General features: G+C 37.3%; 1 protein-coding gene across 1 annotated transcript in view; it reads right to left on the bottom strand.

Annotated features, from left to right (window-relative positions):
• Positions 1–18179, bottom strand: part of LOC141899240 (G protein-coupled receptor kinase 3-like) — a 33659-nt gene extending 15480 nt beyond the window's left edge. The window contains exons 1-5 of the mRNA XM_074785422.1: positions 18048–18179; positions 17824–17900; positions 17307–17380; positions 947–1048; positions 237–323 (exon numbers count right to left, since the gene is read on the bottom strand). Of these exons, the coding sequence (XP_074641523.1) occupies positions 237–323; positions 947–1048; positions 17307–17380; positions 17824–17900; positions 18048–18160 (453 nt within the window). The 5' untranslated portion in view covers positions 18161–18179. The remainder of the gene's footprint in view (positions 1–236; positions 324–946; positions 1049–17306; positions 17381–17823; positions 17901–18047) is intronic.
• Between the last annotated feature and the right edge of the window lie 685 nt (positions 18180–18864).

The raw sequence follows: 18864 nt of genomic DNA, 5'->3' as shown, positions 1-18864 counted from the left end.
TCAGAAATGCTATCCACTTCTCATGATATGGATTAATTTTCCGTTCATCGGGTCTTTAATCAAAACAGATGCACAATTTAAATTACCAACTGATCAGTTGTGGCATAACCAAGGATCATGTTGTTATCTTCATCTGGGCAAATCTTGCCTTGTAAAGCCAGACTAATACCTTTTTTCCACACGATCAAAAAACCAAGCCATTTTAGGTTTTTGCGAATTTGTGCTAATTGACGTACCTCAAACAAATCTGCTGGTATTGTTTTAGTTTTTGTAGCAGCCGTTAATGCATCTTGGACTTTATCTACAGCTTCTTTGGAGTAAGTCTACAATATAAAGCAAATAGTTTTATCAAAATTGGTGAAATACTAAATCATTTCTAAGTAGCATTGTTCTTAGTGAAAACAAGTTACGTTATTGCCAGTCGGAAAATTGAAAAGTGTATTTATGGGTAAAGATTTATCAATACTCCTAATCGATTGACTTATGGGTTAATGGGTTCACTTTCTCTGCAGTCAATCTTATTTCATGAATAATAGGATTATAATGATGCTACGCGACCGATTTCTGCTAATTGATTCTTCAGAATGTCGATTCTTTCACTCTATCCGTGGTTATATGGATCTAAATTCAGTCATGCCAGACAGAATCTATAACACCTCCGGCGAAAAACCATGTATACATAATCAGTATCGAAAACTGTGCGCGACAATTAATTCTGATCATCGTAAAGCGCTAATTTCTGTTTATTTGCATATACAAATTTAATGACATTTCTACAAACTTCGATAGTACGTCAGAGCTTTAGAAAATTGATGACATTCGCAATGATGATACCTGCCATATATAAACAGTATGCGTAATGTTCATATTTTGTTTTAGTGCAATCACAAACAGATTGCTAATGTACTCAAATGTATAGAATGATGATGAATTACTATTGGCTTACATGTGATTGTGATAATAGTTCTCTCATGATAAATTTGTCATACGTTTCCCGTCCGCATTTTATCTTTTCTTCATCGGTTTCTAGTTTTTCATATTTTTTTATCTGAAAAGATAAAATACCACAAAACATGAACGGTATGCTAAAGGTGGCTGAAACTCAACTGAAAATAATATTCTGTTCCTATAATATACATAATTAAAAGTTTGCCCCGACAGGATTTTAACCTAGACATTGCGTATTACATGATAATTAAAACGGCATTAGCTATCATACATCAGTAGATCATAGCAGTATTGGCGACGCTATATGCCATGAACTCTACATCGGGGAGATCACAACCGTTAACAACCCACCATCTAATACTGATCAACCTCATTAAATCGCGGGGAGTCCTCAAGGACGATCAACCGTGGCCATATAAACGATACCCCGCAGTTTCTTTGAGCATGTATCGGAACGTGTGATGAAGATTATTTCCATGAAAGTTTAGATCGGTTAATCGTGCGCGTTACTGCCAACAATCTGTCATAAATCAATGGATGAAAACATGAATTTTCTTCAACACCGCGTGTGATCAATACACGATCATAATAACCCAGTTTGCCACAAGCGTTCCTTGCTAATGCTGATATATCCCGAAACAAGACTTCGAGCCACCAATTTCTTCTTGATAAAGGTAATTTTGGCTTTGTTCAATGGCAGATTCTTCACAATTTAAGTTAATGAGTTATGTACTCATAAAACTAACATAACAGACCTGCTGGCCATAAATAAATGGATCCTTTAAGTAGTACACGTCCTACAGAAATCTGTGTTTAAGATGAGGGATGATTGGGCAAAGCTTTTCTTGTCTTTCTTAGTTTTCTGTGTATAGACGATTATGCCAAAAGCTTCCGAAGGATATATCAGTTTCACACAGTGCTTCGCTATAAAGCCAGTTGTCATGGCAATAGTTATTTCAGTACTTGCCACAAAACTCTTGTACTAGTTTCTTATGGCATATCAGATGCAGAGTGTAATATCTACATCTTCGGCAATTTACTCATCCATTTCATAAAATATTGCAATAATGTACGATTTAATCAAAGAACAGGATGAAACAGTATTAATAATGTTACCAGGGCGCGGTCAATTCTGCACGAGTAATGACCAATCCGACAGAAAATCAATCGCAAACCAGCAACACACCGATATTGAGAACAGGCACGGGCAACATGTGGTTATGTTGTATTTATGCTATAAGGTGGATTTGATAGTAAGAGAAGTATAGATCAATACTACTTAGCTGCGAGAAGCCAAAGCTGGCTAATAATCTAGATTAAATACACCAAAGAAACACCTGATAAAAATTCCAGACAACATAGAATAGACACAGCATATCAATTGGGTTTTGTGGTTTTCACTACCATGTATTCATCTATAAAACCATTTAGTAATGGACATGTCATGGCCAGCTCTGTGCCATACTGAGGGTTTTCGGCGCGGAATCGCATTCTGTGCTTAATAAGCCACGTATTTCAGTACGGAACTGAATGAGCCGCGAAAAGGCCTCAAATAATTTCCTAGTGTGAACGCTTAGTACCGTACTGAAATCCTAGTGTGAACGCAGCTTATACCCGAACAGTACTGACTGACTGACTATAAACTAACCCAAACACATAGCCACAGGCCACAAATGAGGTAACAAATTACACCATTCGAGAGAAGCGCTTATTGTTCAATTTTTACTGATCATGATGAATGACCACCCAAACGATCTCTATAGGATAAATACTACAATGATGATAAGAAAAATGATTGATTGATTGTATAACTCGCACTGCTGCCAGAGGAATGTCAGCCGAATATAGAATACAACTAAAACCACCCAGAGTCACAAAGTCAATACCGGCTTCTGCCTCCTAACTTCCAGCACCTCCCTGATTTCACTAACAAAAGGGTCTTCCGTACAGAGAGAACATTTCATATTTCATTTATTCGTTCATAAAACTTGCAGGGATGTGGTATAGATTGTGGGCGGGTGTAGCTTATTTAACTTCAGGATATATCATATGTCATAGCTATCAACAGGTTAAATCGCGACGTCAGAACTTACGATAACTTCATTTCAACACGCTACGACTTTATCAATCGTCATGAACTGAGCAATCGATTCATTCTCATCAGCTCTCCTGACAATCAACAGCGCAGGAGTTATCCACCGACTATGGCAATGGTCAATCCTGCTGGCCAATGTAAATACAAGCCAGAAACGAGGATATATTAATCGTGCAAACAAACTACGCAACTAGCCCACAGCTATGCAGACTTTCCTATGTATAAGGAATAAGCTTTAGCCCTACACTTCTCGTAATGACCAATATTCATGGAGTTAACACTGTTGTTAGGTTTATTGTTCCAATCAAATATGTGGCTACTACTGTAGTTAGTGACTAGATATCATTCTCAAATAATGATATCACCTCAATATTGATCTGATTATGCAAAATCCCCCCCCCCCCCCACAAGTGCCATTTATCTATGGAAGCTGTCATGCTGGAGTTAAGGATCTCTTTATTTCGTTTCATTTGTTCCAGTCTCCGGTTGTCTACACCAGCCTGATCGTTATAGCCGCTGTCATCATCAATATCATTGAGCTTCTAATTCTCTCTGCTAAAAACAGTCTCTTCTAAATTTACTGAAGAAAGTATAAACAAGGCATTTTCTAATAACCAATCATGAAGATACAGGCAGTAGTAGACTTACAGCTAGTTAGTTTAATACAATAAAGGAAGGTATTGTGCAAGAGTTTGATAATCAGACTATTTCTGGCTAGCAACCAGTCAAGACAGCGATAACATCGCGAACAGCTACATAAAATGCTGTTCGAGTAAAAAGCTTCTCTACTATTTTCAGCAGGTCAATACAACAAAATAACGTTCCATAAACCAACAAAATTGACATTTTCTCTTTTATCAATAAAATGTAATGGAATTCTTATAATGCAATAAGCCCGCTGATAGAATTATCAATGTATCTGAAATACATTTTCGAAGGCAACGCTAACATTTGTACAATCCTACTTAGAGAGAGACTGCTACTGAAATCCTATCAACATATTCTTCACAATGCATTTTGTCGCTATGGTAACTACGCTGCACAGTAACAGTATTGTTATTTTCCCCCTATCTAAAATAGGAAGGAAAAAAATATGATCCATAATCTATTGAAAGGTTATTCAGCTATAAATATACATATGATACTACAAGTAGGACGTAAAATCCTCATAAGAATTGATTAATTTCAGATCTATTAATTTGTTTCCATATATGAACTTAATGAAGGTAATCTTGGAGCCGATATTTTCGGAATATTGACGTATGATAAGAACTTGTAGCCTACACCTCTGCATATCATACAGGATTAACATGATAATACGGTTGCTAGGTAACATCACAGTTAGACAATAGTTACCAGTGAATATTAGCTATAACCGGCAGCATCTTTCCAAATAGTGACCGACACTCGCTGAAATACATCTTTATAAATGGCAACAGTTATAAACAATCGCTTAGATATGACCGTGTCGACTAAACCATAATTCATCTTTCCATTTCATCGCAGTGAAACTGCGAAATGTACCAACAGTCACCGAATCAGTCAAAATAGATGAATGTCGCTCGATAAACGACACAAATATCATCAGAGATTTCGACTGAAATCTTACTGAAGCGAAGGCTATTTCAATGTTTAAAGATGATTGTTAGTGTTTTATATGCGTCGTGCGTAGTCTTCTAATGGCAATTGTTACGTGAACTGACTCGATCATACACAGCATATACACGCTCAAACTATATCAACGATGACTGTTCATTATTTCGGCGCGCAAAATCTAAAGTTGTCATTGCGACCAGCATCAGCGCTGGAATTTCCTGGTCCATGCAAGGAAGTTGAATAATGTCATCATACCTATGATGATGACTATTAGATAATTCATTTCACCTGGTTTGATAAAAACATGAAATGATGCAGATTTACAGCGAAAGAGTGGGCTTAAGCCCTACACCTTTATCTTCAACCTTTTCTCTGGAGGTGGCCCTGCATGATCTATGTAGAAGTTTATCCTCGTCTCAAATTGATGTCCAATAACATGAAGTCAATGGATGTCTAACCTAAAGCATAACGATACGGGACATAGTGTCCATCAATGAATACACGGACCTAGGATTCATATAAGAATCAATGTATTGTCCATGGTAATACTGGTATCTATTTTTTCAGTACAAGCAGATCAATAGGGGCAGATGCTTCTATGAAACCTAAACCTGTTAATCAAATACAATTTGAATATATATATATATAAACACGAACAACAACAATATCCATATGTTCGTGGTGAGCGGCAGCATATGAATTATTGAAAACGTAAAATAATGTCATTATCTTAAATTGACAAAGCGAAGAGTCATTCGATCGCCCTGAGTGAGTCTCAGAAGTAGTCCGGTGTCCATTATTTCATGCTATACAGTAACTGCTAATATGACGCGGATTCTTGAAGAACAGGAAATTTCAAGGCAATATCAAATAACTAAGAGCGACTCCGTATTCGTGCATTATAGGAATGATTTAGAGTCAGTAGCATGTGATTCTACGACCATGGCCATGACTTATGGACCCGTCAAAAATTCACATCATAAATCATTAGTTTTCCCAGAAATCGATCAGATGAGTTGTCTTTTAAACCTAGATCAAATTGGACATAAATATGTGGGCTAATTTTCATATTAGTGAAGCTAGATTGGATCCTGTGTATGACTGATTCCAACAAGTTTGTTGATTTTTGGACCTAAGTACACCGTAAATGAAGGCAACCCGGTGAAACTTGCTTGAATTCAAAATTGCCGAGTTACATTATAGCTCTACGATCAATGAATTGTGATAAACAGGACAACATTTCAGTAATTCTTTGTATTATAAGTCACATACACGGTAAATTCCTCTAACCGCCCCAGAGTACAGACATCGGAAATCGTGTATCCTGCCAATCACCAGCTATGGGTGCTACTATACAACCAACTGCGAATTAAATGCGATTTCACGACTGTAATTATTTGCCATAATGTGGTTCCACCAATGAATGCCCGAATAATACCAGCATCTTCCCAAGCAAGCATCTTCCCATAAATATAAGCACATTTTCCATAAATCAAAATCTTACATTTATTTGACATTGTCAGATTTGAAAAAGAAATAAATGTGCAATAAAGGAAGCGGCTACACCAACCACTCGTGGATCATGAAAAAGCACCTTGAAGATCCATATTTCGAGCCACTGACCGATTGATCGATTAAGGCTAGAATCAGTTGACGGAATTATATTGGAAAACGTATAAATAATCTGCTGTAGCCGAACTGAAGATCAGTAGAAGCAGCTATACCTACTACATAGACGGTTCAGTTCAGCAGTAAGAACATGTTTCGAGTTCACATGCTTGCGTACATTCACCGACATCTTCGAATACAAGAATATTAGCCAACCTCTCATGCTCGAGGTACAAACGATCTCGCTCTGTAGACTGAATATCACAGATTGGCCGAGCTCCGAAGCTCCGATAATCGCAGACATCTCCGCATTATTTTCCAGCACCAGACCATTGACGATAATATCATTGAGCCGCGGTGAATGAGAATAAAAAACCCATTCACGTCTAGCTAGAAGCAAACCACAACCAGGAATACCGATAATGAAAATAAAAAAAGTCATCCTGTTACAATAAACAGCAACATATTCCAGGAGGCATTTACAGGTATGCTACAAATGGTGTTACTTCGTCCACAGGCATTCTCAACTCATGTTACAAAACAATTTATGGCAGGATTTGTCATCTCATCTTATATCGCCATGTGTCACCATCGGTGTTCATCATGTTTTCACTACGACAGTTCTGGTTTGCGGCAATGTTTGATTTTTTCGTTATTCAACGTCTAAATCTGTGCCATCGACATATCGGGGTAAGCGTAGTTCGAATCAATGAAGCCTTACGGTAAATACGAATACACGCATATACACACATTTTTTTCTCAGACGACAGAATTGTACTATAAATACGACGAAGCCTTAAATGATGCAACACGACATAAAAGATTTTAATTACACCTAAATATTCTAATTCATCAAACCGCAGCCAAGAACAGGCTGATTAAATTCAATTAGAAAAGCCCTCCGAGGAGGCAGGCGAAGCGATGGTGAATTGCAAGCACGTAAATTGTCATTTCGTACGCTGCATAATCAAATCAAAAGTATTATGAACACGCTGAAAGCGACTCATGTGAGGTAATAGAGAATGCACACACTCCAACACATCAAACTATACAAGCCTAACATTCACCCCCTCCCCCAACACTTCTTCAAGATGGTCTGATACTAGTAAATACCTCGACTAAATAAAACAGGTATTCTAGCTACGATACGAGCCTAACGTTAACCCACTTCAAGATGGTCTGATACTAGTAAATACCTCGAATAAAATAAAACAGGTATTTTAGCTACAATACCAGCCTAACGTCCAACCCCCCAAACCCTTCTTCAAGATGGTCTACAGGGTTTCCAGTGATAAGGCCAGGGGTAAAAAGAAGTACTAGGAAGGACTTTTTCGGCAATTTTAGACCCAAAAGGATGGACTTTTTGACTCGGAAATATGTACTTTCCAGTAAAATGAGGGCCCATAAAGGAGCATTTTTGCAATGCCTTTGCCTGAATACTTGTCATGTAGACCAGTCATATATTTTAGGGTAATTCCATAACACTTTCCTGTAGATTCAATCTTACTGATAATTGAATTACCAGTAATTACCAGTTACTGAGTAATGAAATACTTCAACAGTCGAATTGGCGACAAAATTGGGGGCAAAAATACATAGAAATCAAATTTTGAAGGACTTTTTTATCAAAAGGAAGGACTCAGAGTCAAAAAGAAGGACAAAGATGATGTTTGTCCAAACTTTTTCCAAAAGAAGGACAAAGAAGGACTCGGGAGGACTGCTGGAAACCCTGGTCTAATACTAGTATGTACATCGACTAAATAAAACAGGTATTCTAGCAAAAACATCATGTGTCCGTTATACGATTAATTAATTCGGGAAAGACCTAAGACAATGGGGGGAAGCAGTTTTATCAGCAGAATGATTTCATGGTTGAGTGCGCTACGATGTAGTTCGACGCAATGTAAATGTGATGCATGAAGTGTCTGAAATTGACTTGCTTCTGGACATGGCTTGAATAATAGATATAACGACTCGGCCGAGCAGCACGGCTTTATTGATGACAAAACGACAAAACCGAGTGATGTTAGATTAGAAGGGAAAAAATATGAATACAATATCTTCTTCTTAACACTTTACCAGAGGTTACAGTCAGGTAATTATGGATCACAACAAGCACATTAATACCGCTGGATTTTCCGAATGAAATAAATTGAAATTATATAAGACACAATTAATTGCCATTCAGTGATAAGCGAGTCCTCCAGAAATGAGAATATACATATTAAAAAAAAAACCTATTATATAAGACAAGCCCAGGACTTCATGATATAACGAGCAGTTCAGTCAATATCTATCAGCTACAGTTAATACTTGGGACAAATATCTTGGTAAAAAATGACCATGAGAAAATCAAGAATATATCACTAAATATGGATAAATGCATTATTTGCGCGAGCACGAAGCTTTCTCACTGATAGCAGTAATTGAAGAAGATGGACATAAATCATAAATAGATGAAACTGAAATATAGAATAACATCCGCGCAGTTTAAATAGAATGAAAGAGAGAATTGAATATATATAAACAACAATGTTAAGCTCCAGTAGTTATAATATATGTATTTGACGTTTATGAGTTCAGGGTAGGGGCGATACCCGAGTGACGAGATAAAATCCTCCACCGCATCATTACCGCGTTTTACAACAAAAACTCCACATCTACTTTATGTTCAGGCAACCCGACATCACCATGGCAACAAGTAGATTAGGAGCTTGAAAAAAATCAATGAGTATCAATGATCTCAAAGTTGTTGCGGGTCTGCGCGGTCTCTCAGACATCGCAGGATGCGGCTCGTCATTCGATTGATACAATACTTTATAATCAACGCTAATATCATCATTAATGTGGCTACACTGAGTTAGATATCCATCACTAATTTACATCATGCCACGACTTACACTCGTGTCAATGAAGGCTATTGAAAATCTGTCAGTACGCAACCTGGGAGGAGGGCGCGACGACGATTTATTCGCATCTAGATCAATATTTGCGAAGTTTCAGACGTCCAGATAATCGTTAAGACAACTAGATCGTTAACACAGAATCGTTAATTGATTCTCGAGACCCGAGAGATTTGTCACAGGTTCCGTTGCACGTGGGGACAGTATGAGAATGGATTGTGAAATCGAGTGTTAAGATCTGAATCTTCCCACAACGTGGAGTCTGTTCAGGCACGTTGATGAATGTCTTTATTCTAATCGGTCACCCATTCCATTAGACCAGTGCCGGTCAATTTTCTGTATAGATTACTTAATTCCCATTAATGACCATCCTCAGTCTATACCCAACAATTCTGTCTCTGAGAATTTGAACAAACATTGGAAAAGCAACGTTAAAAGAATGATACAGAATCTTCAATGTTTTCCTCTCATTATGTCTTCAAATTTCTATGTTTTTAAATCTACTCATATAACCATGGATGATATAATCAACTTCATGATCCAATTGATAGTTCACGGAAAGACAATAACCCAATAAGGTGATATTTAGAATTCTACTTGATCTCTTACTGAAAGTGGGCATGTGGAGTTGATCTACGAAATGATAAAGTGATCAGTGAACAGTTCATCTTGGGTGGTTGCAACATCGGAGAGCAGCAGCCGCAGATGAAACAAGAAACATGGAATATCGACTGAAGTGCTGATATGCTGAATCAAGTGATAGGCTGAATATGCAGAAAATATAGGTGAACTAGAAAATATGAATTATGAATGACGGCATCAGGAAATTATACAATGAGGACACAGTTAATGATGACATCTTTCCACGTTTAAAAGGCTGAGCTCCTGGTATTTTTGGTCTACATAAAAGTTTGTCTCTTCATCAAGTATATATCTGAGATGAAATACAATTTTTCAACATTAAATTGAAAATTCTTGTCGATGAACCACAGAAGCAAAAGTTGTATTCAAGTCTTCGTCTAATAAGCTTCTGAAGGTAAATACGATATAAATCATTATTAGTTACGCACAACCTAACGTCAGCGAACTAGGCTACGCCAAAAAACAACAGCTCTCTGGAAGACTCAATATTCATCTAAAAGTTGTCATAAAATAATCGAAAACAAACACAATGACGGAGAACGGATAACCCACTTTTGTATTAATTGTAACTGGTTTCATTTCTATGGAGAATTCATCAAATATTTACTCCATTTATTCTAGAATTGTTGATTCGTTTTATGCAAACATAAATCCTTGTGCAACCATGGAAACATCTCGTAAGTGAACCAATGAAATCGACTCATGACGGAAAAAAAATAAACGTCTAAAAATGTTCAAAGCCATAAAAATACCGGCAGTTACAAACAGTTTTCAAATGATAATTAGATGCCAGGAAATTCTCTTAACGAGATATACTATATACACTACTCATACAAACTGCTACTCCTCGTACAAACTGCTAATAATGATGGTCTGCATAAATTAGAAAAAGACAATAACAAGATGTCCTCCAAGTTCTAATAGGACTTTCAACACTGTACTGGGACAGGCTGAACCAGATACAGAAATTTGTTGGTTTCACCATTTAAAGCGGGAAAGCATTGATGATTGAAAGTATTTCAGTTAAAAAATCTTATGGAGACATCTAAACCCATCATGAGCATTACCTCAGAGTAGCCGGTATTGAGAAATACCCATGACATCTATCCTGCAGTTGGAAAACCATTTGGTCAATCAGCGAATGAACTATTTATCACAATACCATTGTCAAAATACATTTCCTTATGCTTCTACATATCCAGCTGTTTGGATAATCTTATTCCTCACAAACAAAAATCGAACGGAAATTAGAGGCTTGCTCCATGGTAATGAATATAGGCCTAGAGTAGAAAGATCGATATTTGAAAATAATTACTTTCAATTAAGATGCTATCCTCTCAGCAGTCATTAACTATTTCTGATGTCAATCTATACAAACGCTGAAAATGTAAAGCTGTTCCAAAACCAAAACAAAGCTATGCCAAAACTAAAATGACGACAAGATACATCAACGTAGCCGATCAAAATAGAAAAGCGAAATATCTTAATCCTCACTTAAGACCAAATTTAGAATGAATACGTAGTTCAAAAAACACGCCGCCACAAACGATATCCCGAGAAAACACTAGACAATCTCAGCTTTCTATTCGGCTAAGATGGTTCATCGTTTACAAAAAAATACGACTTTATCCGAGATTTAGAACAAACACGTAAAAAGTGTTCGGCAAATTGATAGAAAAAGAATTCGAACAGTCCGAACACTGACTTATCATCAATCACTGATCGAAACGTGAACGTGATTTTCGATAATCTCGCAATGAATCACTGAATAACTCTTCAGGTGTAAGATGGAATTTCACGGGGAACGCTCTGAAATTGGGGAGTCATTATTCGAGTTTTATTGTTCGCAGGCTTTTGTTGAATGTCCTCGTAAAAAGATTTATGACTCCCACTGATACAATATACAACACGCTCTCCCCGACCAACACCCTACAGGCTGAAAGATATTTTCATTACGCTGTTCTCCGCACCATTCAATTTAAAAACAGAAATTCCATATTATGATTGGGAAATAGACCCGATGAACGCTCTGCCGCAGCATACACGCTATTATACGCAAGTTTCACACATACAAGATATTACTGCCATCACAAACACTTTTGTATCATTTACCATGATTTATCTATGAACACATTGCATTTTCAAAACCTAATACTATTAATCTAACTATGTGACCGACTCTGACAGCACACGGAGATCGAAGGATTGCAGTTATAGTAAAAATCTTTGCTCAATCTTGAATACGTATATCCTGCCGGTTCATAGTATTCCACATAATTCAGGCTAAACTTTTCAAAATTACTAATGGATGTAACACAAAAAGTCATCATTAAGTGACATTGGGGTGATCAATTATAGCTTTCAGTTTGCGCTTGCATTTACTCTTACGCCGAAGGTCATAACAATCCTGAACTACAGTGATTTGTTGGTTTCAGATTTGAATGCTTCTTGTAGTGAAACAGTTGGAATGAGATGCACTATGATTACAACCAGCGGCAACCTGGCAGGTACTGATATTTCTAGTTCACTAACTACCTAACCACCATCGTCTGTTGGAGATGATCAAATGATTTTCTTTGCCACGGTTTCATAATGAATGGTGCAACATGGACCTGAAACTTTTAATCCTACGCGTAGGCACTGTAGCCGTTCACCCCACCATATTGGGGATGAGAAATCACAAGGTTCCAATTTCCATGGTTCATCCTTAGAAGCTTTGGGATATATCATGTGTCAACTTGTCCAGCCAAATTGTCTTTGAGACATATAACATTTAGTCATTTTCTTACAATAACGTTTACTAATTGAATTCAAAACAATCAGTTATTTTTAGGCCCGAGTAATATAGCATTGAACACATCAGTTTCACAGGTAAATTCCAACCGGTAAAGAAATGCAGTTCCAGCTGTTCATAAGAGAATAATAATTGCATGTTGTATGAACACCGTAGTAAATAAATACAACCACCTTGTCCATCAATTAACTGCTATACAGAGTATGCAACGGAATGAACACATTTAACCACCGATTGATGAAATACGCGATATTATTATTACACCAAACCAATAAGATCATATCGGTCCATTTTCATAGTAAAAACCAGCTAAATGTGGTATAATGGCATCACCTAGCAGCATGATCTGGGTACGTGTTGAGGGCATTAGCACAATGGTAAAAATCAGGTGCATATCATCCTCGGATTTATAATATTTCCTACTTCTGTAAATATATTTTGTTCCGCCCGTAGGCCATAACCATGGCTTCCCCTTATGGTTGAGTTTTAATCAAGTGGAAAGAGGTTTAAAATAGTGACATGGTTACCACGAAAGATGCTATTAGGAAATCAAGTCCAGTCATATCCAATGTTTTCTAATTTACTATAAGAGAGAAAGAATGGTTCAGGAATAACCATGCGAATTCCTGCAAATGATTGAGCCACAATTCCTAGATTCGGCAATACTTAAATGTAACAGGTCATGCTGAATATAAGCTCTGCGAAACTGCAGGAATCAGAAATCCCTCCTGATACTAACAATATTGAATCCCATTAAGAGGTTGAACCACTTTCTTCCATCGAACTGTCCAAACCATTCAATATCTTGCCGCTAGATGTATTGATCAGCCTGCACACTATTCAAGGCGATATGCTACGGCTAGAGAAGTGCTCATCTTCCGGCGCATCCACATCAACTGTCACCTGTTTATGACAGGCTTCCAATGAGGTTGAAGTAAACATATCAACAGTAATATCGAATGAATATAAGATTGTAGACATCGACACATCCAATATTAGATAGATAATAACCCGACCGAGGGGAGTTAGACTATCTACTCCGATTGATACTCTGGCATTGGCATCAGATACATAGAAAAGAAGAATATCCCAGAAATCTCGATAATGCATACACCGATGACTTAGCGGTGATGAACAATATGATTGAGTAATGACAGATAATGCAATGTCAACAAATAAGTCAGCTGGATGAGTTCCTATCATTGATATTTAACTGGGTATGAAGAATTTGCGATCTGATAGATGGTATCCTACAGGCAAATAGTATACATGCATTCCTGGCGCTATTTACAGCAGCCTATATGCACATATGATCGAGTACTCTTTCTCTTTCGCCAAGAATAAACACCAACGTTCTATGGTCTCTTCGTACGCGAAAACAGTTCAACCATAACCATAACATGCAGGACATCCCTAATACTACATGAGATCCAGATACTCGTAGAGCTTAGTGGTGGGAGGGATGTGGCTGCAAAACCAGCCGTACCATGAGAGACACCTGCTAGAGCAAGGATGAGAAGATTCAATTTTCATTTTTTTCACATTAGCCTACCATTTTCCACTTTTACGAATGTAAAAATTTTGACACGTAATTAGGGTACACTAATCAATGACTCACACTTGACTAGATGAACATGTGCAAGTACAAACAGAGCCCAGAGATAAATCAAAATACACAGCCTACAGAGAAACTACATGGGAATTTTCTGACGAGAATTTTCAAAAAAATTTTCAAAAAAATTTCACATGGAAAATTACATTTCAGAAATGTTCACGTTTTTTTTCATCCTTGCCAAAGATGAGCCCCCAAAAGTTTTGTTGAAACAATAGTACAAAACATGGTAATTACCCTCCGCATTTAACTGAATGCTCACAAATTCAACCTTAGACTGTTACCCCAGGACACAAACTGATTGTTAACCTCATGGGTGGGGATCATCACACCAAGCTCAATATAGAAATGAAGTGTACGCATATGAAGAATATCTCCATCTTCGAGAACGTTCTGTTGTTGTTCCTGACGGTATGTGACATTATAAAAACCATTGACATCATCCAAAATGTCAATTACTTCAGACAAAAACAAGATATAAGAGGGGATGTTTGTGACTGGGCCATTAGCCCAGCCAATTCCAATGACGGAAGTGTACAAATAAGTCTGCTACATGTCACTAACAGGAAACTAGTGTACATGTAGACGTTTCTTCAACCGAACTAATACAAGACTGAAGGGATGAAAATTTGACCACTGCCACTCATCAAATTCACTGATTTATGCAGTGAAAAGATCGGACATCATCAACAGTTACCTTCACTGATTATACACGGAAAAGGAAACAGGTCTGAACATGACAATATACAGATTGGTATTGACCACTAATATGACCGCAGATGGCTGTCGTGGATGATGGGTCTTTACCATTCGCAGTGGAACTTAACCCTGTTTCCTATTTGTTCAGTATAATTCAATTAACAGCAGTGGTGACTATCTCTCGGCTATATAAGGACTGACATAAGCTTGTCATGATAAATCTCATCTAGAATACAACTAAAAAGATCTCCTTTTTTTCCATATTTCGTCTATGGATATGCTGGAAAATAGGCTATAGTTTGAAACGCACATTCTACATCAGTTACGATAAGGAAGTATGAGCTGATATATAACGAGCCGAAAAACAGGATCCATTTTGTACAAATCAATAACAAATGCTATTCACAGAATGGTAACATGAGATCCATTCTAAGAAGAATTCTCTTCTCACTCCACGAAATTGATGAGGACTCGATCCAGTGTGAAGTGGTCTGTTTATTGAGAATGTGAATGTGAAAACATTTTCTTTGCAAAACTACTTGATGACTCATTTTCCCAATATTAGTTTGAGACAAGAAGATGGTCAACATATTCGTACTGACTATGAACAAGTTTTGAGCCAGTCAACTTGTCCAAATATATCGAGGTTAGCTCCAGGCCAGGCCACAGCAAACCCTATAAACCATATCATACATAAATGCAGATTTAGTAGGGTAATCGCACAAAGCAGATTTATTATGCGGATGGAAATTCCTGGACACATGTTGCCTCCAGTGATCTGTCTCTGGAAGTCATAATCGATTTGTCCGTAGAATATCGCTAGTTACAGAGAGTTTATCGAAGTCAATACTGAGGACTTACAACCTAACACTAGGTAATTCTTTCACAGAGTCGCAAATTCCTTTTCAATATTTTTCAGAGTAATAGCTAAACAGTCCATTCACATCAACGACTAACAGATATTCTACATCTGAATTTCAGCCATTCTTTTCTCTAGCGACATGTTAAGCAATCAGGCATAAACCTACAATATATGTATTGAAACCCCATCACACTCAAATATTACCACTTGCCACACGGGCCTAGTGCGTAAATTATAAATTTTTATAAAAAATGTTTCGTGCATATGTAGATTGTTTTGTTTTCACAAAAATATCTGATAGCACAGATGAAATTATGCTGCAAAAAAGAATTCACAGCTCCACAGTGACTTCTGAAATCAAAACTTCAGCTGTAACAACTAACCTATTTTACTTACCCATTTCAGAATAGGCCTACATGCATATGAACAAGTGTTCTACAAATGCCTCACACTGACTGCATAGTAGCAGAGCATAATTCTTTATGTAGTGTGAGGTAAAACAAAAAAAGCATTAAGACAGGATCACAAGAGATACATATAACAAGTCATGTATGTATAATATTGCAATCACCTTCTGTAAGAACTCAATAGCCTGGGTGTGTCGCACGTTCTCTGGTGTATAAATCTAAGATATAGCCTATACGTACACCTTATGTAAATCTAAGCAAATAATATGGAAGAGGGATACGTGTACATAAGTTGCATGGAACAGTAACTATATAATATTGATGATTAATGCCACTATTTTGTGCAGAAACTAAAGACCGATTGCAGCCGATTGAGCACTTGCATTTTAAAGCGTTTTTTTTTTCATACGAGCAAAATTCATCCGGCTGATTAGATGGCGTATTGATGATAATGAAAAATTAAAAATTAATGTACTAGGCCTAGTCTAAAAATATAATAATTGTAAATCTGGTATATTTCGATTCACCTGTCATGAATATAAACAAACCCCTGAAACTACTTGCCAAATGCAATAGGTAAATAAACAGGTAGGCCTACTTCAACAGATAATACCATAGTAGGTTCACTATGCATTGCCAACTGAATTATTGTCGATAGTAGACTACATCAATCTTGCCGTATACAATCAATAGAAATAGCACTGGACTTCACACACTGAACCCCCGATATACCGAGGGCGGTATATCGGGGGTCGACTGTATAAGCTACATGGGCCTGTATTTAGTCAAATATCTACACGAGAGAAATGTGGGGGTTCTTAACCCAGCTACTCAGAGTTGCTAGTTTTTCATTATGCCGATCAATATATTCCCTATTGACCAAATTGATTGCCGAGCAAGGTGTGCAGCGCTACACTGACGAAACCTATTTAAAGGCACACATTGCTGATTCTTGCAGCGTATTTTGCCATTCGCCAAATATCTAACATGTTGATATTTTTCGACATAGTGCAAAGTACGCTTTCATGTGGGGGGAACTTACTTCACACTCCAGTTCAAAGGCAGTAGGCTACCAGTTTAGAATAGATATAGGCCATAGTCAAAGATTCACTGAGACTGAGGGATTAATTTTCAACTTACCTCCTCATAGAATTTTAGCTGAGGAACAGGCTCATCTGATACTGAATTGCAAAAATCCTTGAAAAGTAAAAAACCTGAAAAAATGAAAAAAATTACTTTAAAAAATGTGTTTTAGAATAAAATAGATTAATTCATACCCGGATTTTATACATTAATTGAATCTTAATTGGGTCAAAATACATCAATCATTTTTTAAACTGTTTGACAAAGGCCTAAACTATACAGGCCTATACCTCAGCTAACATTTTATTTACAATTAAAAATTGGTTATCAAATTGTTGATTGTGAAAGAAACTCCCGATAGCAATCTTGCCAATAATGGCAATATAGGGTTAACATTAGACAAGGTTAATGGTAATATCGGAATTGATCTATATTATAATGTCGCTGTGCAAGAAGTGGGATGCAGTAACATGTGGCATAGTTTGTTTATTATGATATTTAAATTAGGGCCAATAGCCATGCTGCTACACTGCTGTCCAATGAAATGCTTGACAACCACCACCCGTTCACTTACCTATAGTTTGGTTGAATATTTTGTCGAATGTGATTTCTCCCATCTTCTCCAGATGCTTATGCATCACACTTCGTACGCTTAAATATTAGAGGTAAAAGAACATGGATCGGATGAGGATCGAGAGAAATCTCGACGATCGAAAACAGGGCGAAAAATGAGAACATTTGCATAATTGCGGATGTTTGCTTTCGTTCGTAGAAACAAGGTATCAAAATCTAACCTACCTGGGGTCAGGCAAAATGATTTTCTTGCTAGCTCGGGCCGCTGGAGTCGATTTACTCTTCTCCATAGCCATTAGATAGCTGACATCAGCCAGTACTGCTTCTAAATCCGCCATTTTGCTCTGTTCTTCCTGTTGTTGCAGTTCCTGAACTGGCTGTTCGTTGATTGGAACTACCTCCCCCACTGTCGATTAGCGTGGGCGCGATATTCTCTCTATTCTTCTTCTATAGCGCGGTTTTCCTACGATCTCATCATGAGAAATCAACTAAGGATTCCCAATTCAAAGACCACGCGTTAGATTTAATATTCTTTCCGACCCTACGTAGGCCTAAAATGTTTTATTCACGATCGAATAAAACGGAATTTTAGGGTAAAGAGTCGTCGGGAGGAGTCGCTGTTCAATGCATAGCGCCGTTGTTGAACTGATAAGTTAATAAGTGCTGAAAAATAACCGAGTCTTGATATAAAAACTCTTTACGCCTGAACACTTTCTGAATATCAAATTTAATTAAATCATCCATTAATATATTAATAAATCCCGTTGGTCGAAACGTAATTCCGCATATAGTTTCCTCAAACTAGCTCAGCGCATTTGATCATCGGAGTCGACTCGAATGAAGTGCTGCAACACACTGCTCTGGTGCTACCGCTAGCTAAGCACCGACGCAAGATAATATTTTATCATCGGCGCTTTAACTTGCCCTAATTTACAGCAATCACTATGGAAACGAAGGTGGCAGCATTAGTTAATGCGTTGCTGTTACAGAATCAAGTACAAATTGTCCAACTGACTCCACGATCATGACCAAATTTACAAAT

This window comes from Tubulanus polymorphus, chromosome 2 (genome assembly GCF_964204645.1).
Source record: "Tubulanus polymorphus chromosome 2, tnTubPoly1.2, whole genome shotgun sequence".
NCBI classification, from domain to species: Eukaryota; Metazoa; Nemertea; class Palaeonemertea; order Tubulaniformes; family Tubulanidae; genus Tubulanus; species Tubulanus polymorphus.
The sequence above is the reverse complement of the archived record's forward strand: the minus strand, read 5'-3'. Positions and strand labels throughout refer to the sequence as shown.